Genomic DNA, 23,269 nt, shown 5'->3' on the forward strand with positions numbered 1-23,269 from the left:
ATTTGCTGATCATACAAAACCTTGTCTAACACGGAAATCGATTCTGCAATACGTTCCCTAAGATAATTTGCACCTACACGACTCTGCCAACATCACCTTCAGACATTACGCCATATTATATCCGCTAAAATTATACTTATGCTAATCAAACGCCTTTTTTTCATGGTGTTCGAATACTAGTTGAAATAATGTCCTGCAAAAATCCTGCCCCCAACAACCCGGAAAATTTTCGGGATTGTTTTATGCCAATCATGCAAACAAAGATCGTAAAAGTCAAGACCGTGGCATGTCGTTATTAAATTGATAGTTCAAAACGGTTTTCGGCATCGACCCAATACTATTACCATTAAATAACATCAATACCGTTTTGTAGTCCACTGGGTCAGTGGGGTCGGCAAATTATATAGATAGATTGCTATCTTTCATGTTGTTTAGTTCAATTTTGTTACTTACATTCGAATATAGGGGGTCTTCCGCCACGCCTTTAATATTATTGAGGGTGTGGACGAGAGATTCACGTTTACGCTGTATAGCGTGCTGTGACGACTAGGCAACCATAATAACATGACTTCAAGATGTGGTAGAACCTTTAGAACATCCCTCTCCCTCTCAGGTATAATATCTAAATATTCCACTTCATATTGATAAAGACTTAGCCATACTTAGGCTAAGTCGTCCAAAAAGAGGCTAACTGCAGCATTACTTGGCTTGCATTAGGTCATCTAATGTGCAGGGGCATGGGTGAACGGGTAACCAGGCCAGTAGCTGGGCCATATTTAGATCATGTCTAATTGATTGTCAATGGAAAGCCTTTAACAATATTTATTACTAGCTCCCGTGTTATACTAGGTAATTGAGAAGTATTTTTCGGGTTAGAAAATTTGAGTCTAAAAGGCTGTTAAGCATACACAACCATATATTTTCGTTACTCCTACTTTCGGTTTAGTGGAAAGGAGTATCAGACTTTTGCTTCAATCTACCCATGTTCCTTCTTTTGCTATTTATGTAACGGGGTTGCGGTAACGTTTTTAGACAACCCCGTTGACCCGGCAAACATCTAATATAGCCGGCCCATTATATAGCCATATATAAATTTAAAAATCTCAAAGTCAGTGTATATCTTACGTAAAATGATTTGACCTTCACAAGGCCATTAATGTCGGTTTGTAATATAAACATTGTTACATTCGCTTATCTCAATACACGAAGATTATTATAGCTTTCCTGCGTTGTTTGAATTTGAAAGTCTTACGGCATTATGTACGAGGTTTATAGAATGTCTTGCATAATGTATAAATTTATCATTTGTTTAGTTGAAATCTGCGTAAGCAGGTGTATTTTGGAATGTTGTATAGATCTCCGCGTTAACCGCTTTTTCCCACTTCTTTCAAGATTGCCACAAGTAGTACTGTAGACTGTTTCAACGTTCTTTTATGAAAGACGCCAATGAAAATCGGTGAAGGAAATGCTTGTAGAATCTGAAGCTTGGCAGTTAATGTTTGAACATGAACAGTAATCAAGAAACTTCCCCGGCAAAAGTTCTGTGTGCAGAAGTAGAACCCATATGACTGCGTGCCTTCGTGATATTATTTTTTAGAGCCTTTATCTATATCAAGCCTATACAATAAAAATAATGTTTCTTTTTTAATATTTTACAGTTTACAGACACAGCTGTTACGTCAATTTTTATTTTTATTTCTATTGAACTGCGGTAAAACTAGCTATTATAAGTTCATGTCTAGTTTATGCACCTGTTGTATAACTGTTATTGCTTTGATCAAACCGTCGATAGTCGATAGGCTCTCTAAAGGCCTAACTAGACGATGTTACATCGCAGTGAAATGGTTTGGAAAAACTTTGGTTAGTCAGTTTTATACATTGGAAAAATATAACATCTCTTCAGGCCGTGCGTCTCTTGACGAGTCAGGAATCAGCTCAGTTTCATTGAATATGCTCGGAAGTATGGAAAATACGGCTATATTTTCTATCTACTCTGGCTTGAGTCACGTGACTAGTCGCGATGAGTAATTTCCATACATTTTAGCGCTTTTATTGGCGCTAACTATTGCCGAAATGTAAAATATTGTCTAAGTTCCTGTACATATAGAGAAGGCCATAAATCATTTCTTACCGCATTTCCATTATGATGTGAGGAATCAGCGTCGTGCGGCGGCGGCGTCGAGTGACACCGGGCGCCTCCGGAGACGGCCGCCCCGAGGGTCGGCCAGTCGCCTATATCCGTGAAGTCTGACGCCTGGAGACAAACAGAAGAATAGATTTAGTATCTGATTTAAAATAGAATAGTTATGGTAGTACAATTGTCAGTGGTTTCCTGCAGAATCTGACCTGCCCTATATCCAATTTTTAACGTAAAAAAAAAACGTATGAAAATGACATTTCGCTTCGTTACGTCACGTGATTCGACTCTTGTTGTGTTTCTATTTATGTTATTGTTTCTGGAAATGCCACTGGCTTGGGATGGTAATATTTTAAGTATTTAATACAAAAATACTACTTTCATGGTTCTTAGCAGAATCTGATGTGGAAGGCAACACTTCGGAGTTCCTCCTATCTCCTTAAAAATACCCAAAACAACATCCACATCATTTCCCTTTACCAGGTGTCGATAGGGATCATTTCCCTATACTCCTAGACCTCATCCACCACATTACCTGTCCATCCTGCTCCACCTTCGCCCAGCTCCTCCTCGGCCGTGACTTCCGTCGCGCCGCCACACCAGCCGTCATAGTATCCAACACTTTTATAACTTATTGAATCATCGTTCACAAAATACTGTTATATGTCCAGTTTGTTTTTTTGTCACTGTATTTTTGGACGGGTTACTGAGCTGTTCGTTTTTAAGTTTCGTTTAACGTTCTGTTGTCACATAAATGAAGTTCTAAGTTATTGTGAGGTAAAATACTTCACGAATTCAAATTGTGATGTCAAAATTTGGCATTAAGAACCAATCACCATTTGCTAACTAGTATTCCTTTTTTATGACTCTACTGTGAATTATCCACGACATGTATCGCTACTTTATAGTCAAACAATTACACCAGCTACCACGAATTCTCAAAGTAAGTAAGTTGCAGTTGTGGAAGAGAGAGGCCGTCAGTATGTCATGTATTCAGCTGTCTCGCTTCGATAACTGTAAGATGCAATGGTAGACTCTCAACTCTTTAATTAAAACAGCACTGACTATCATAAATGACAAATAAATGATTAATTTACATAAACCAATAATTATCTATTAGTTATTTACGATTATTAATTCTTGTGATAAGAATTGTTTAGTCGGTTTTGAATGTTATACATCGTTGGCTATCTATGCAACTTGCCAAAATTAACCGGTTAACATTATAGAAAAGGTTTGCTTTTGTATTAAAAAAAAAATAGCAATCATTTAAACTTCTACGAGTGCTATTGTTTTCTCGGTTGTATAGACATGGTAAGACTGATTTAGAAATTGGAACTGATCATATTTTGATTTTAATTGAAAGGCAAGCGTTAATTATTTTCTACTAAAGCACTCTCCGAGAAACTAAGATAGTCTAAACAAGCCATGACATTTGTAACTAATTAGAAACTTATTATGATTTAGCTTTTACGTTTGCCTATTAAACTTTGTTCTTGGTTGTTGTGTTAAGTAATAACTTTAAGATAATACAAAGTATTTTTTGGTATAAGCAAATATTATTAAGCGAAGAGATTGTGATAATATATTTCAGATAGGTATTTTATGCGCAGACTTTGAAATAATAGCTTTTCACGCTTTTGAATCGACTTGCGAAATCGCTGTCGCTTTCGGTCATGATTAAGGACTAAAGATGGGTTTGAAACTTGTCCAACAGGAATAAATACACGAGCATTAGCCGTTGTATTATTATGGGATTATATTTTGATAGTATTCCGTAAATAGCTTACAAAATTACACCTAAATATTCAGATATTCACTCCCTTTTAAACGATCTGCAACTTTACGTTACCGTTAACAAGTCTGTTTACTTATCCACTTCACTTATAGGAAAAAAGTCCTCAAGTGTATTTAAAATTATTATTTTTAACAACATAATCACAGTTCCGAGATCTGGTAATCACACCGACTGATAAACACGCCGTTTGACATTTCTACATCAAGGAAACGCATTAAAAACGAACCTGTTTTGTGACATTTTAATGTAACGAGTTAAATTTAAATTTGAGGTCGGTTCGCCCTAGTAATAAGTGATAGACTGATGTGTTTATTAATTAAATATAAGATAAAAATATATCTTTTAATATGTGTTTAATTGACTGCCTAATTATATGTTCTATTATCGTTTTTTGTTGCTATGCTGTGAAGGTTTATAGAAAAGAGCTTTAATTTGAACAATATATTCAACTTTTTTGCTCTCACAAAATCGACTGGAGGCAAATTCTTCTGGCCCTTACAGAAGTGACAATTTAAATCATCACTTGGCTAAGTGTAATTCTTGCATACGGCTGTTATTGTTGAAGCTCTAGTCTTCTCCTGCAATTATTATTATTAAAGATAAGAGCATCGAAGCTGGTTCTTAAACAGAGAAGCTCATAGCTAAATATCAAATCACACACGCAAGGATCATCACAATCTTCGTGTTCCGTCCATGGACGAACTACAATCCTTTTCATAACGAGTTCCTTAGCGTTTCAGAAGTTTCATAGCAGGTTTCAGGCTATCTTTTTTATCTTTGGCATTCGCTACGTGTAGTCCGAAGACGGAAAGCCTGGCAGCCTAGCCTTACTACCCGTATTACCCGGGTACTGGATAAAGGTGGTCAGATAGGCCATCGTTCTATGTAAAACACTGATACTTAGCTGCATCCGCTTAGACTGGTAGCCTATCTGGAAAGAACCTCTGTATCTAGATGATGATGTTTCCAAGGATAAAGTCGACCATTTCTATGGAATAATCGTTTTAACAAACGGGATAATACAAAACAATACACTGAATCAGCATTCGCTTATCGATTTCCTGTGCAATCGAAATTTTAATGGCCCATACTTTATTGCTGTAGGCTTACTAGAAATAACTACATAGTTACAATTCCCACAAAACTGACTGACTGGTTTTGTTTAATGATGTTCCTTTAAAATAACAAAGCATTAAGTGAACTTGAGGAATCAAATACTAATTCCAGCAGTAGCAATTGAAGTGATAAATAGATGTAGCAATTGAAGTTACTGGACAGCAATAAGACAGCAATCACCTCTCTTAAAACACCGAAAAATCTGCCAATGACATAGACATTGAGGATTGTATATTTTCGTTCTTCGACAATATCAATTCCATTGCTTTTACTCCACAAAACTGCCATCAGCTGATCGTCATTTGCACGGATAGACATTTATATTTACTTCCTTACACAGAAACGGTATCATTATCACTACATAATGAAATAAAGTTTTCATCCGCGTCTGTCTGTCTGTCTGCGATAAACTCAAATACTACTGAACCTATTTTTATGTTGATTTACTAATAACGGGAGGTACGCGGATGACAATTCATTATTCAGGTAGTTTTAAATATGACCGAAGCTCTATTTCAAACACGTGGTTATAAAGCTCCAATTCGACTAAGTTTCTAGTTTTCCAGGGTGCTACCAGGGTTATCCTGGGTCCAATTCGAAAAATTTCTTATCACTCAACGATCGTGTAGGTTACCCAACCGTTTATCTATATAGTAAGCAACAGGTGTCGCAAACAGGTTATTATGATAATTTTAATGACATACTAGCAACCTGACAGTGGGTAATGCAATAACTGAATACCAATATAGTAATTATGTGTGAGTCAAGAGAGTTCAACCCCCTGTTTCAATCTTACTAATGATGTAAATGCTGATTAGTTGGACATTTAGGTTCTGTGTAGTAACATAGATTATAACGAAATTAGTATAGGTTAGTGTTGCTACACGAACGTTGGAAGAATGTTTTTTTGATGTGGCAAAAGAAGGTTGGCAGCATCATCGATAAATGAACTCCGTTATTGGTTCCGTGAATAGCTTTTTGACCGAGTCTCTACCAGCGTGAAGACGGGTTAAGACGCCATAAAATTTAATTTCAATACCTTTGGATCATCATTACTTATAAATCTAAATAGTAAAATAGTATGTACCAAAGCAAAATTCATAGAAGAGAAGTAATTTCAGACGTCATAGTGCTCTACGATAACCATTCAACTAACTTATGTATGATTCATAAGCGAATAATATAATTAGAGGAAGTAACAATTTGCAAAGTGCTAAGTTCTGTTCTCTGGACAGACGAAAATTATGAAGATGCATTTACCAATGAAAACAGCAAGTGTAAACAGCATTTCACAAGTTTGAACTGATAGTTAAAAATTATTATTTTGATTTTGTCTACCCTGGCTTTCAATCAGGAAAATTTTAAAGATTATGGAAACTTATCTATACGATGAAGTAAGTTATTGTTACATTAATAAACAAAGCTTAAAATAAAGACATTATTAAACTAAAGTTATAGTAACTGAATTAAAGCATAAAACACAGGCAAAACCAACTGGATGTATTGAAAAGAATAGCGAAAACAACAAACATAGTGCATTAACTATCTAAATTAGCACAGTCAAGTAAATTAGCTACAAATTCGCAAACCAATCAAATCTATTATTATTTTATAAATAGTTATTAATAGAAAACACTAGACGTGTACAGGAATCGATCAAATCATATTATAAAGTGTTGAGTTAGCAGACTAGCAGTTAGTTACGCTAACGCAAGGGGTACATTTAATAATCAATATTCTGTTCATATTTTGTTTCAATATAGGTACTTTGACTTAAATTAAAGTCCATATCTATGAAAGATTTATTGTAAAAGTTTGATTGTTGAAGAGAAAACAGTTTTATCCTTATTTAATGATCTGTTAATTTTAGTATATTTATTCCCGATGCAAGTACTGCTGCAAACAGTATTATTTGTTGACTGACTGATGAATAGAACCGGAGCAAAAAGTTTCAAATATCTATCCGCCTACTTATACTTATACTTAAATTCGACAGAACTTTGTGGAGATGAAAATAATCCGATTTCTTTTTGATTGGAACTATCCGTTCTCGAATTCTTAATGCTAACTCTTGTATATATAGCAAATAAATTAAAAAAAACTGCAATTCGTATGTAGCATAACAGTTGAAATAGAAATATTTATAAAAAAGCAAACAAGCTATACGACTAAGGACAGGTGTTCCAACTTTTATTATTACCCGACTATGCAAGGAGGGGTTATGTTTTACGAGCGACTATTAAATAATGCATTAGTTTCAATATTATCATACAAACAAATACTAAAAAGAAACAGAAAACGCTCACCGACCTCAGTTAAGACCGTGACACGCATGGCTTAACCTCTCTATACGCTTGCATTAACAACAACGCTTTCAAAAACAGTACTTTGATAAATTTTAAGCAAACATTTTGTTTTTCAATTCTTACTGAATAGTTTGTCAGTCATGCTTTAGCTTACCCCATTTAAATTATAAGTCATCCGCGTATCCATACAAAATACTTTGTAAAATAATTATCACTTAACACATTACACAAAAACGAGATAAGAAGCTCTTGATAAAAAAAAAACCGTAACGCAAACAACTTAGTAACACAGCCAATAAGTTCAAACTGCACACAAATACGAAACTAAAATTTTACCATAAAAATAAGTAGCACCCAACGTGTTGTGAACACTATAAGCCGTCAAATGGCGCTGTCCCATAACACCATAAACACAAAAATAGAATCACGTGCTCTTTTAGGTTATGTTTTATTTTTGTTGTCAAAAAACCATAGACAAAAAATACATTCGTCGTTTCTACAAAAATACAAATATTTCTATGCAAAAATGTCGTTTTATCTTACAGTTATTGCGAAACATGTGATTATAACCTAAAAACATCATAACCTAAGTTGGGCCGCGTGGACGACCACGTTGCGTGCGCGCCGGTATTCGTGTCTCGCTCTACCATATGAGGCGGCGTTGTTATCTCACTCGCACACCGCAGGGGTCCGCACGTCGACTTTCAAGGTTATTGAAACGGCACTAACGAGGCGGTACGTACGTAATTCTTCTGTTATATATTTTTTCGCGTTATGTAATACTGTTTGAAGCACTAATGTAATGAGTTTATTTTTGTTTTCGACGTCCAGGGGAGTTCAAAACTGTGAATGGGATTATCTAACGCTATTTGGTTCAAGAGTGATAATAGCATTTGGATACCTATATCATTATTTTCGTGGGAGTTTTTATACACAGTAGGTATTCGTGCATTTAATGGTCAAATTAAAATGAATAAGAATTGCATAATTAAGACCTTATTAACATTTGTTGCTATCTCGAAGTCGTTTTACCGGTTTTAAGAAGCCTAGTCTATCCTGGTAGGATTTAAATAGGCAAATTTTACCTATTTTATCGTAATTTGTATAGATAATGCGATTCCTAATTATTAATTAGCCGATAAATTTATCATTTATCTGTCATACTACTAATACATACTTATAACAAAGCGCATAAAACAGTACCGTTGCATTACATTCAAATAATTCGGTTTAGTTAGGGTCAAATAGTGCAGTAGTGTTAGTGGATTTATGTATATTTTACATAAAACCACGTCATATGTGAGTGAAATAACTGAATAACATCGTCCAAACGAAGTAGGCAATTGTAAGCTAATACAAAAAAAAACAGTACCCAACAAGTAGACATTGCCCAGTTAAAACAGTCGCCATTTTTCTGTCTCTATGACCTTAAGCTCTTGACTAATATTTAAAGCCATTTCAATAGCTCGATGTAAACATGATTAATAAACGCCTTAACTTGTAATTAGCGTCGAGGCAACTTCTCATAGAGGTACCACTTAGTGTTTTAGTACAAGAGTGTCGCCGTTCATTATAACCCATTACTGTTAAACGTTGCTTTAAGATAATTATCGAATTGCATGATGGTATTAAAAATTGTATGTTGCCAATCATGTAATAATGGCGCCCGGTGGTTTTACTCGCTTTTTCTTAATCCTAAATTTACTATGGAAATGCTTTCCGTTTTTAATTTTGATTTGGTCATGAAAAGGTACTATCGAACGAACTAGGAGCAGTCACAACACCATAAGGAGCTTCTTGTGTTATAATATAACAAACTATTATAGCATAATTATGATTGATAGCTCGTGCAGTTCTAACTGCACGAGCTAAATCTTAAACATTAAAGTCAGAATCGAAAGCTTTTATTCCAAATAGGTCACTTAAAAACTTTACAGTAATGACTCTAGGTGCACGAATCCTTAATGTAATTCCTGAACCACAGTCTTATACGCTGGAATATGATAATTGTCTGTTTCTAATCAGAAAAGGACTTTTACGAAACTCATTACTTTCATGCCTAGATACATTCACGTGGCAAAAGACTCAAATAGTTCATTTGTACTACCTATCGTAGTGTAGCACTTCGATCGTATTGAACATCAAAGCTTGATAGGAAAATCTATTTTCGTGAATATATGAAAATCAGCCTTCCGTAGGTGACGGCTTCGTAACCTATAATTGCAATTCTATTTTGAATAGCCATTTTTTTATCGTCGACATAAATCATTGTCATTTGAAGGTCAAAACAACGGAAGACGGTCGTTACGTACATATTTTTTTAAATGCCATAGCTGTTGTTGTTTTTAATCACCTCAGTTTGCTGAATACAAAAATAACTGTGCTGTTTTACAGAACAGTGGAACTTGGGTATGCGCACAATATGGGTGCCTAACCTGAGGAGATTCAGCAGGCAAACTATTGGCTAATGGATTGGGTGGACTAAGTAAATTTGTACCATGTATGTTTTATACAATAAATGATTAAATAAGCCCTTTGCTGCCAAGAGCATTACCGACAACAAGACAAAGTAAAGTATTTATTAAGCTAAATTAGGCGCAAGGAGCATCATCAGAGTTTTTGCAGTGGTACATACCTTAAATAAGAAACATTGTCAGTCTTTTACAACCCAGTTCCGTGCAAAGGTCGCTGTTTTCCGGCATTATAGTAAATGATATAAAGTTTTACACAGGCGTAGAGAAGAGAGAAATAGATTTCGAAACGTTTAAAGTACTTCAGTAGTCGGGGGTAAAACTATAAAAACTGGATTTACGTTAAGGTAAACTTAGGTTCAAACTAGGAAAACCCAGTAGTCATGGTGATTACGCAGAACAGGAGCATGCAGAATGCATTTTTTTTCCTGAATTTGTCATTGGGTTTCTTAGGCTCCAACGGAAGGGCAAAAATCCCCGTACCTAGATTTTTTTATCATTCAAAAGGAAGAATATAATTAAAAGCTTGTTTATTTAGATCCTTGATTTTGGTCTTGAATAGAATCAGTTGTTTTTAATATTTGCGAGTACAGAAGGCGATTTCTATATATGAAATTTTTCTTTTACCCCTCTTGAAAACGATATTCAAGCTGTTTAATTGTTAGTGAACTCGAATCATTATTTGTTGGAATAAGCTAACAGTTAAGTTTAACCAAGCATAAATGTCAATGCATTTTTAATAGAAACAGAATGCGGTATAGAGCAATAAATACTGCAGTTTAAGAGATCCTTGGATTCATTGAAAAATAAATTTTGCAATTGCTTGGGAGAGAACCACTTATTTCTTGGCACGGAACTTTAAGAGTTTTATGTTGCGAAAGCAATTGAAAGAATAAAAGCAAGTCATACTACTTTTCAATATGAATGGTAAAGGCAAGCAAGGAACTGGTTTGTAAAAGTGTTAACTCATAATAAAATATATTTTAATTTATTAATAAGTTTATTATCTGTCGCTCAATAATTGCAACAGCATTTGAATGCAATTATTATACTTTATCTCAGATTTGGACATAACTGATTGGAAGAAATAAGGGAAAGTAGGCCGATAGAATAGGACAACGAAATCCAGGAAAGCCAAAGGTGAGATCGGCCGTCGACATGAAAAGATAACAGGAGTAGGATGCGAAGAGCAAGACTGGCGTAAAGAAAGGGAGACCTAAGCACATCGGTGGGTTGTACAAGGCTGATGATGATGTCGAGGTTGAAGCTTTTTTCATGAGATCAAGATGCAGAGGTTATGGTGCCATAGGATTATTGCATTATCGTAACTACTTGGACTTTGAGCGAGCGAGTTCAACTTAAAAAAGCACTTCTGAAATATGTCGAATAAAAGTTTTTGCATGAAAACCAGGAGCTTAACGACCTACCAAAGTACCGAGTTTGGTTAAACAAAACTCGAAACCAGGAACGGGTTTTTGCGAGAACCAAACTCACGTACCAAGTTTGCGCTTGACGCGTTTTTTTTTGTGCAACAGTGGAGCGGTTGGCGCAATGCCAGCGCAGCCAGATCGATGCAACTTAATAAAATGCCAAATAGAATTGTTACATTCGACAAGTTTGAATTCTTATCTGATTGCAAGGTTCTTTAATTTATAGATTGTTAAATATAGTTATGAAATATGGTGTTTTATAATGAAGAATTTAAAACTGAGATTTTAAATGGCAGTTGACTGGCAATCAAAGTTTTCTATTGAGAAACCCGCCACACATGGCAGTCATTGATTTCTGTAAGACAGAATCTACAATGAAACCAACGAAAACTATGGAAACTGTAAGCTCGGTGTGCCCCAGGGGAAACAATTAACTAACTTGGAACCCGCAACCTGATAAATCAGAAAAAGTAAATGTTGGTTATTTTTTCGTGGATCGTGAAATAATAAATCTTGACATTCAATCACTTTTTCTATTTATTTCTATTTTTCCCTTTTACAAGTACACAATTCCATACAGACATTTTTTTACAACCGGATGACAGTGTTACCATAAACTCAACTTAGTTCCATTCTTAAATTATAGATTAAATTAAGACTGTTTGGAGATTGGAACATTGCCTTTTGGACTTTTCTCAACAGTAAAAAAGGCAGAAGTAGTAAGAGACGAAAAAGAAATGGCTAGTTGTAGCAAAGAAAGCGATTGACTGTGTTAGGCAGCACCATGGATATAAACTAATAGTTGGGAAGAACGAAAATATACTCGATATGCGACGATTACCTTTTAAGTAACTCATCAACAAACAAACGAAATGTCATATACTCCGACAAATTTTATAGGAATCCGAAATGCCTCTCCGCAGTGAAAGACTTCGACCGGAGAAAATTAAAAATGAACAACAGTTGCCATAAAAGGCGAGTACTTGGTAAGGAAAAACAGCACTTATAAAAGGCTATTGACATGACAATGGGTGACTAATGACGTAATAGACCCGTACCTAAAAATGGATCTAAGCGTCATTATATACGCTACAAACAGATTCACAAAAACCCTTTTTCGGTAAGGTAAAAGCCGAAAACCTCTCAGCAGTAAAGGGGATTTTTTTGCAAGATTTATTCGAGTTTCAAGGAGAGCACTTTCACTTAGCGAACGAACTTCAGAGTAAATAACCCAGATTATTAATTACTGGTATTTGTCAAAAGTGAAGAATGCTAGGGCAATATTTAAGCGACAGACTTAAAGTAGTAACTTTAAGAAATTACAGTCATAGTATTGAAAGATTTCAATAAGAACTGGCTTATTGTGAATAGTAATGGCGATATCTGAAGAAAAACAAATTTGCAATAAAAAATAGTTACCCATTGAATATATTACCTTGCCAGGCGTCCCTTGGCGGATTGTTATTCCTCAAAATTATATTCTTTGTATTCCAAATTATTTTAATTAATTGTAATTGTAATTGTCGTTTATCTATCTTATAGACAGGACATGACCACTGACAAGATTTTATTGATACTAAATTAAATAATCAATTATAAAACTTCATAAAATCAAGTTATTTGATTTCATTGATTAAGTTTATGACTTAAATCCTGAATTAATGATTATTAACTTTCAATTAGACATAATGTAATGACTTTAATTCTTGTCAATTTATTGTGCATTAATTTAGTTCTTATAGATAAATCAGTTTGAAAAAATATTGAGTATAGAAAAAAAGTTTCAGGACACAAGCAATTCAGTCAAGATGATTAAAAAAGGGATCTCTCAGTTTCAATATAAGAAGGATGTATTAATTTTCAAAGAATAAAGAAAACCCTTTTTTACTTTTAACTAGGAAAAGGAAATTAATAATAGCTTCGATCAATCAAATCTACAAGGTTATTGCTTTTATGATACACATAAAAACTGAAGATTTGAGTCGATATAAAGAAAGAAACGTGATCTGCCTTCAGCACAAATGCATTATTAAGTCAGAAATATCGAACAAGAGGTGAGCAAACAAGTTGCATGTATAAGAGATCGCGGAGATGAATCTCCAAATTATAAGGATTAGAGAGAACAAGAAGTTTAAAAAAACAACTTCTGAAAATATTTTTAGTATCGTATTCTTCAAGAGAAATCAAATAAACACGAACTCAATGGGGCTGTGTCTTTTATTGCGGCACTACTTACTATAGAGCTCTTCTGTCTATCAACATGCAATCGAAAATTATGTCTAAGTTAACAACGTCTAACCATCGCATTATTTTAGACAAACAAATTTTATCGTTGCGTCACAGGTGTTATAAAGTGTGTAAACTCAAAATTATTATCCTACGAGAGAATCGAACTCGCAACACATCGCGCGCAGTGTATTTAGAGTCTGTCTCTCTACCACTCGGCTACTCAATGTAGCAGTTGTTTGTCTCTCGATATAATGCATACCTAAACAAATGCAAGAACAAAATGTTATGAGTATTCAGATAACGTTAAATTTCAACCAGTTAATATCGCCACGACCCGAGGGGTCAAGGTCCCAGACTATCGCTTCTCCACCTATATATTTATATGTTAATGTGTCACTTGTCAGTGCTTGATAAATGCGAACCGGTTACACGTTCGTTTCGTATCCGTTAGTTATTTACTTGTGGATAGAAATGTACGGATTTATTGTCTAATCCATGTTAGTCTCCTGAATTACGTATGCTTTAAGAGCTGTATTTTCATTGTCTTTTATTCGTCCTTTTGCGTGTAATTGCAAGTTACATTTGACACACTGTTTCGGTTATTAATTAAGCTGAAATTATGGTAGCATAGGTATACTGTTTGACAATGCAATATTATGATGGCATGGAGCTGATCGGATTTTGATGCTGGGAGCTGTAAAATTGGATGAGGAGCTTATTAATGAAGCTTAATCGAGTTTAGGCTTATTAGATTCGTTTTTATAGACCTTTGGTTAACCCAAAAAACCCTGTTACAAAAATAGATTTTTGAAAATCTTTTAGTCTAATTGTCAATTACAAATACCTGAAAGATCCTCATCTGAAGACTTGAAGACAAATAATCTCCAGAAGGCAAGAAAACATGCTTGAATAAAGCAAAGCTGTTCTAGAAGTTGTAATAAGGACATTTTTCTACATATACGATTAACCAGTGAAACAAGGTACTTAAAATCCAAGATGGCGACGTACAACAGTGTATCAACATCACAAGACAATGTTTATTATATCCGCCGTATAGACGGTATTGTTCATAGAACAATGGTAAATATTTTAATAACTCGTTCATATTAGTTCAAACTGTTTGCTTGACTACGTCTTTATCATACTTGGATGGAGACGGGAAACCGCCACTAAAGGTATATTCAAAGGAAAACTTGCAAAAGTTGTGTCGACGAAATAATTGGCGGAGTAGATATTTTTTTAAATCTAAAATCTCGTAGTAACATTACGACACTGTGTTAGTCAGTAAAATTGATTTTGAACGTCATTAATTTTATAAAAGCCAAGACTTTTTTTTTTGTCCAGTGGAAATCCTCATGGACATCCTTCGCCCTGAGGAAGTCGGAGGGGTATGCCGGACTCCTACCGGCTAAAACCACTGGAATGCTTCCGCGTTTCCTTTAATCGGGGGCTATCCTAGCCCTACTAAGTTTCAACGGGTTTAACTAAACACTATTTTGCATGGAGACCATATACGCGTATAGTATACAATTCGGAACAAGTATTGAATAACAATAAGGCGTTATTTCATGAATTAAATATGTATGTGGAATTTTGATATTGGTTTTACTATTCAAAGACATTTGTGTCTTTGATTTTATCATTAGGTCGACGTCTTGTTTTGTATGTCATACCGTCCCTAGTCATACGCGTGATGTGTAAAGCTGTAAATTTAAATGTCCGGTTTAGGAGTAGCCCTTTAAAACTTTGAGCGGTGAAAAGGTTACTCGTAAGAGGGACAGAGCATAATAAAAAATTCTTAGTACACCTGTAGTGTAAATTCATTTAGGTCTTCAATTTGTTAATGTCTATCATCAATTATTTAAGACACTTACTTTCATGTCTGTTAATTCAATGAAAAAGTATTCTAACACCACTTAAATAAAAATTTTCCCAAAAACAATTAGTTCTCACTTTAGCAGTCATAACTTTTGTGGGGCATACAGCCTTAATTAAGCTGAGTGGTGGTGATTCATTTACTTCTAAGGGAAGTATATAGGCCATTGAATCAAGCAAATTGGTAGGGCGTCATTCAATTATAGTATAATTTCTCATAGATGAATATAGAAATAGCATGACTCACTTGGATAACTATATTATACGACTTTTCAGGAACCCAAACACTACGATAACTATTGTTTGGTAACTTTTATTCGTTGCCTTGTCTAAAGCTTTGTTGGACTGCTTCTCAAAAGTTCTCATGCATCTACTGCCTATCGCATTCCTCCAGATTTTTTGCTAGGATCTATTCTATCTACGTATGTTAAATTAATAACAACCTCATTTGCAATCGTCACTTCAGTCTACGTGCAGATTATCTTCACTTTTTTTAAACAAAAACTACTAAAAGACTGGTCGTGGTTTAAAACTAAAAAATATACCTCATATGATCCCATTCGACTTTATCACTAGAAGTCAACAGACGATCACCTCAGATCTAACCTACCTACTGGTTGAGTAATAGTATCGTAAGATAAATCGTAGGACGTGTTACTGATAAGTATCATGAGACATTAGGGAGACTTTATAATGACACTAAGTCATTGAGCTGGGGTCAGGTGGCGTGTTAATTATATTAGATACTCGGTAATAGGTTATTATCAATCACGGCATGGGCAACGGATGAGCTTTACATTAAAGATTGTCAAGTGATAAGTCAAGCAAGTGTATGGATTTACAAGCAGGGAATAAAAGAGACCCAGCCAAAGTAGCACGAGTGATGCCGTAGCTCTGGCTCAGGCTGAAGGGGGTGTTTTTAGTCGGCAAGAAGCCGACATATTCCCATACTGTGCCTTCGAAGTTGTTAGAGAAAGAGGGTTCAAGATAAGAGGTGGACTGTTATAAGATGATATGAGAGAATGATGGTTTAAAGCTTCCAATTCGGAGCCCGAATAGAAATCTTAATTAAAAACAATAGCCTGGAAATTGAAATGTAGTACCTACAGGGTTCAAATTATAGTTTTACAACAGAGCTGATCTGTGAGCCCAGACAATGATTCAAAGCTTAAGATTAGGAACATTCTTGTACGGGAAGCGACATTACTTTCCGACAAGTGACGTGATGAGTTTTCGGCACGACACATATGAGCCATTCTTCAGCGTTAACGAAATGTAACTTGTCTACGTAGATGTAACTGGCCCGGTTTACCGAGTACCAGCATGTAGCACAACGATCACAGCTACATCAACCAGTCTATGTAAATAAAGAACGGTACCGAGCCCTACTCCCGTCGATTGTATGCAGGCATTGTAACGTGACGTAACACAACAAAAAACTTTCCAACTATGTGTCATTTCATTCACTTCCTAGTTTTTAGTGTGTCAGTTGATCAATAGATGCGTGCTTCGTGAATGGGTTTTGTTTGTGTCGTGACCTTTTTGCTTGTTGTGTTTTCTGAAACGCAAATATTTCATAGTAAGGCAACCTATCGTACCCAATGTTTCGATTTATCAATTATGGAGGAATAAGCTTGAAAACTTGGTTTAAAAAATCAAAGCTTTTGGCTTCTTTTCTCAAACGAGTCCTAACTCGAGAAGGGTGAGTGTTCTTGTAAAGTGAAGCTCACATGGCCACTGTCCAGCTTCATCATCAAATCATCCCCAAGTATTCCGTATGGCTTCAATTATTCACTAACTGGCTAAACGACCAAATTATACAAGACTGGCAGACAAACAGACAAAAATGCCAAGTTTATAGAATGATCATCTTGAATGAATGAAGTTATCAAAAACAGTTTGAATTAAGCCAAATAACAAAGGGTAGACTTAAAATATCATATCTTAAAGTTAAAACAAGATCCAATTCAGATTTTATGGAAACATTCAATGTGCAAGTTGTTCGCCTCGAGCGAAGCAACTTATCCACATATTGACTTACTAAAAATAAAATCGTTCGATCGAATATAAAATTCACGTCTAGCAAGTTCATAAACGTTTTGGGCGAAATGTCACCAGATTGGAGTGGCGAAGGTCGATCGAGATAACTGGAAGGAGAATTAATTTATTGTATAAAAAAGTGTTGGAATTTCGATAGTTTCAAGTTGGGACCTTAGTTCTTGTATTCTACTTATGTCAAATCGAAGTTTGAAATGTCGACTAAATATTATGTAACACGATTTAAATAAACGATTGATCTTCAATCATCTAAAGCCCTTTGGTAATGTCGAAACATTCATACAATAAATGATATTACGTATTATGCAAAATGGAATTATGCAATCTTGTTACACACGTCACTTTTTCATTTAGATGGTGTCGAAAATTAGTATCAAGTACAGAGACATTTTTTATTGACATACTAGGTATTTCTCACCCATGAGACAACGATTATAAACCAGAGTATTATCGAAGTGACATCACCTTATTTCATATCAAAATTATTATTTAAAAAATATCTTCACTCGTTCTGCTATAGTATAGATAAAGATATTTTTATATCGCGTGTTGCGTGGCAACGACTGCAATACAGTTTTCCTGTTCGCACTTATTAGTTGAAAGTATAGTGTGCCCGCTCGCACAGACCACGCGAATTCGTTGCATCGAATCGTGCGCAATCAACATTTTATTTAGTTATTTTTATAACATGCGAATGATGAAAAAGTTACCGTTCGCGTTTTTATAACGGATCTGAGCAATCTTTGGGTTTGGATACTAAATTAAATATGATAGTTAGTTTTCACGCTCTTTTGGTTAACCTTGATATCTAATTAAAATTTATAGTCCAATTATATAATTTTGATACCTACAGTTTAATTAGGCAACTTGAATCGTATGTAGACCTTTGCAGGTTAATTAACTTTTAGATTTAAACTGTTTTAGCATTTAATAACGATATGGGTGTCCAACCATCGCAAAATATCCATCTTATTAACCCGTACTTCGTATTTTTCGGGTTATATACATATAATATGAACAGGATTTTTCTAAATTCAATAGGTACAGAGGTTACAAATTACAAACTCATTACATTTACCTTTTTTACAATATCAGTATAGAGCTGATCATAAAACATTAGTCAATGCTCAATATTATAGCATTATAGTTCTAATACTAATAACAGAAACCAGTCAAAAGTCACGGCTAAACACACAAACAATCTAACTACAACTCATATTTATAATGAAACATAGTTTGTGCTACACTAAGGCTGGACATACAAGCGAATGCGGATAAAATGATATGACATAATATATAAAATTGACAGTTAGACGAAATATCGTATTGTTTAATTAACTTAAGAAACCTTGAATGCATTTAGACTAATTAGCTGGTAACTTAGCTTGAGGGCCTGGACAATGTTATATTGCATTAGAAGAGAAAACAAAAGGATACCTTCAAACTAACGGGACTGATACTTCTTTGACAATTGATGGGACTTTGGCTAGTAGCACATTAAAGCAATACGCTTATTTCGATATCGCCCTGAGGAATGTACCTAGGCTACATGACATAGCGCCTTCTTTTCGGATGGAAAATCATGAAATGACTCCTTTCGCTTTGGAATGACCAGGAGGGAGTGCAAGACTTCTACTGACTAAACCCGCGTTCCTTCCTTTGCCTTTTGTGTACCGGAGCCACGGTAAGCCTATCAGACAATCCCGCTGCGTTCCCTAGCCCCTAAAGTATCTTTATTTCTCAACCTAGAACCCTCTCACATCTTGTTTCATAGAAACTACTGAAACATTCATTTTCTACAGCTCAACAGCATTAGTCTGTTAGGCATAGGCACGTATATTGGATAAAACCTAGCTGCTATAACAAAATATCCAGCAAGCCTCATACCCTTAAATTCAAGTTTATTGACCAGACAATAAGGTTTAAAATCAAAGTTCTTTGTTACCGCCGTGCATTCAACATTACGACTCGCTCACATAATTACACGTGGTTGCAACTGCTATTGCCTTCTCCGTCTTGTGTATGTAGTTTGATATTGCTATCCTTGTCTACGGCCTTAGAGTCTTGATTAGATATATAGACTGTAGGATTATAACTCGCACAGCTATAAATTAGTTTGGTCATGGTATTTTGTTATTGGCAATTTGAAATTTATTTTAGGCGTACTGATTTAGACCTCGATTAGATGAGACAAGCATTTTATTTCTTAAAGAAAACGGATTCGAGAAGCGTAAAATAGATTTCATTCAGTTGACGAATACGGGCTGATGATAATGAAAACTAAATGGTCGCTTTAAAGGTAAAATTCAATGTAACACGTCATAGTCTGACTACAACTAGCAACATCGTGAGAAAACGTTCAATACCGTCAATGTAAATCAGCCTAAAATTCAGCTGCATTTTAATCAGACGGACACATCAAACCAGATAATATCAAACTGAAAGGTCAAGACCAGTTAATAACATAATTGCGTAAATATTACAGCTATAAAACAAAATTAACTCGAAACGTTTCACAATGAGACGTTGCGAAAATACTTCAAAAGCGAACCGAAGATTGAATGAACTTTTAATTTTGATAGCGCCGTCAAATCTCAGGTGTAGAAGAGCGAGACAAAACCTATGCGACGTATAGTAGTTTCTCGCTTCCACGGTCTTGCTTCAAAATGTGTGGCAGACTTTAGTCTAGCCGATTTGGGAGGATGAAGGACGATTGCAAATGCTCTTATTTTGGGTTTTTAATATTTATTGCGTACTTATCATGTATTGAATAAATTACGTATAAAATTAATGCTTTCGAGATGATTAGATGAGTTATTTGTTTCATGTTTCAGTAGATATTAATGTGAATATCGTGAGGATAGTATATTTAGTTCGATATTTCAAGCATATAATTAAGAAACTGTATTAATTAAAGCGGATACAGGTGTAGGACCGGTTCCATTACATGTGCATGCAGAAAAAAATGTATGTATGTTATTCCTTTGAATTATTATACTAGTTTTAATCTGCGAAGCTTTTTTTAAGCTATAGTAGTGTGGGTTCGCAGGGCTACCGGATTCAGTAGAAAACAGCATTTTATATGAAGTAACTGTCTATCTGACACCTTTAACCGACTTGACTTAATAGCATGGGTATTCTATTCGATATCGACACTAATCATTTTTTAAAGCAATGACTTTTTATAAGTCCTCTTATACTTTCTGTACGTTCATGACATACTTTTTCTTTTCATACGACTGATGTAAAACCTGGTTTCCTCACGATATTTTCCTTCAGCACTTTGAGCAAGTAATAATCACTTACGCACATTAATTCAAAAAGACATTGGTGTGTGTCTATTAGAACTATTTAGAACCCACCTTTGATTCAGCTATCGCTGCAATTCACATGAACTTTCGTGACAAATTTTCCCTCATTCACGCATTTTCAATTCACAATAGCCGCGCAATATTTCGACACACAGCCGTACACAAATCGAAACGCGTATCGGAATGCGAATCCACCCATTATCCGAGCGATCCAAATCACAAATTCCCCAATAATGAGGCTGTTCAAAATAATATACATAAAAATACACTTGTATGTATACAAATGTGTATATATAAATATAGAAGGCGGTCTATAAGACAATAACAGTGATTGCCGAGGGTTGGGAGCTTGCCAGATCTAATTCTGCGAGTTGTCTAGACGACAGTCGTCAACTGTACTTTAGTTATTTACCTTAAAGGTGATTATACCTGATGGTATTTGCTGACAGTGAGGACTCAATCAGGGACTTTGTTTTTTGACAAAAATATTTTTCAAAAATCTAAGATGCTCGTGAAACAACCAGATCAGATTGTTAGATGCGTTTTGGAGTAGGGAACCAAATGACATTCCATATTCCCATCTCCTAATAATTGCCTGATAATAATAAGTTGTGACAATGATTTAGTAATTTAAGCAGCATTCCAATCTTTTCAAGGTTTAAAAGCCGGCCAAATGCGAGTCAGACTCACAAACGAAGGGTACTAAGTCCTGTGTGTGAAAGTCTGTTAAGAAAAACGCAAAAAAAAAACATATTTGCGTAGGAATGGAGTTGTTTTTTTTTTTCGTATTTATAAAAGCAAAAAGTCAAACCTCATCTCTCTTTCAGATTAATTACCAGCAAATAGTTTGAGACAACTCATAGACCCTTGTACAGTCACGATCATTACGAGATTTCGGTATCGGAGACATGGGATGCCTCAGAAATGAATTACCTAACGCTTCAAGCGGTCATACCACCTAATTTAAATGTGTATAAACACTACACCTGTACTTTTATAGGCCGGTGTCCCTAAAGGTCAGTTTGAAAGGTCACGGTACGGTATTCTAAGGTAATTTAAATAGGACCTTGAACTCTAAGTAATTTGACCTTTCGAATTATTACAGATGGAACAGCCGCATCGCATTATAAGTGATGAACTATAAAATTATGGAGCAACAGGTTGCTTTGAATATCACTTGGAATTATGGAAAACAAGGATTAGACGGAAGAATGGGTAACTTTTGTCGTATAGTTGAACTAAGAAAACATAATTGTAAAAGAGAAGGAAATCTTATAAGATCTCGCCAAATATTACCAATTCCAAAGAGAGAAAGCTAAGTATTTAAATGACAAATAGGATAAAAATAGATTCGGAAGGCAAGGAACCAAGTGTCATAGCGCAAAATGGTGAAGCCCATATGAACTTGATCGTTCGTAAACCCAAATAAATCACCCAACATATTTCAACGATTTAAAAACGTCCGTACCAGGATAAATAATCAAATATTAAAATGTAAAACGAATACGGTTCTGTCTGAGCAAATCGCGAGGCAAAACCGCGTGGACGATAATTCCACGTAAGTAGTTTCAAGGTCGTCTGCCATATTAACATAAACACATATCAGATATATTTGATAGATAGCATTATCATTCACGTATAATCGCTGGTATAAAGACAAGGCGCCAGGTAATAGACGAAGCAACAAAACAATTATTGCAACATTGAATATCCATGCTTGTTAAATCGTTATCATTTGGCGGAAGAGATACGTGTAAAAGTGGACTTTTTATTTTGGATTTAGATGATAAACTGGTAGTTTTCCTGAGGGATGTGAAAATTTAATGCATTACTAATGTTAGTTACGTTAATGAATAAGTGTAAGAAAGAATAGTGTTACTTGAACAAGTATCTCCAAAACTGAAGTTATACTGCAGGAAAGAGCAAACAAGCAATGACTGTGTGACAGATGGCTACAACGCATCAATGTGGTCAATGTGGGATCAATCATTGAAAAGACGAATTGGTAGAGTAAATCCAAAAAATGTATTGAATTTTGAAGGTTACGAGAAAGTAGAAATACTTTATTGAGATAGAAATTCATTTAGTATTCACGTTACACAATCGCCCAAAAATAAGAAAACGGTAATAAGACATATGAAGCTAGATAGAGGATAAAAGAATTTAACATAATATTCTTTACTATAAACTAAAGAATTACATCAGCACGGTCAGACACTTAAGGAGTCTATTAAAAGCACTCACTACAATATGTATTTAAACCAGAAAGAAATCATTCAGCTATGGATTTAATTTGGGTAAATTCCTTTGACGTTTTCCGTGATATTTCGGTTATTAAAATTGACATATCCTCATGAATATTTATCAGGTCTACTTGTATACACTTGAATGATTCCCGTCGGTCTATATTATTAAGATCTTTATGAAAACCATTTACCTGGTTAAATTTCTTCTTACAGAACACTTGTTATGACAATAGCGTCATTTGCACATATAAAATCAGGTGTCATCGAACACAAGTCGAAAAACGTGAGTAAA

The 23,269-nt window shown here is 35.0% G+C and overlaps 1 protein-coding gene across 1 annotated transcript in view; it reads right to left on the reverse strand.

Annotated features, from left to right (window-relative positions):
* The window catches only part of LOC113508673 (la-related protein 1-like), an 85,260-nt gene that overhangs the window by 30,031 nt on the left and 31,960 nt on the right, over positions 1 to 23,269 (reverse strand). Inside the window, exon 5 of the mRNA XM_026891754.1 lies at positions 2,132 to 2,254. Coding sequence (XP_026747555.1) covers positions 2,132 to 2,254 — 123 coding nt within the window. The remainder of the gene's footprint in view (positions 1 to 2,131; positions 2,255 to 23,269) is intronic.

This window comes from Trichoplusia ni, chromosome 3, assembly GCF_003590095.1.
Source record: "Trichoplusia ni isolate ovarian cell line Hi5 chromosome 3, tn1, whole genome shotgun sequence".
NCBI lineage: Eukaryota > Metazoa > Arthropoda > Insecta > Lepidoptera > Noctuidae > Trichoplusia > Trichoplusia ni.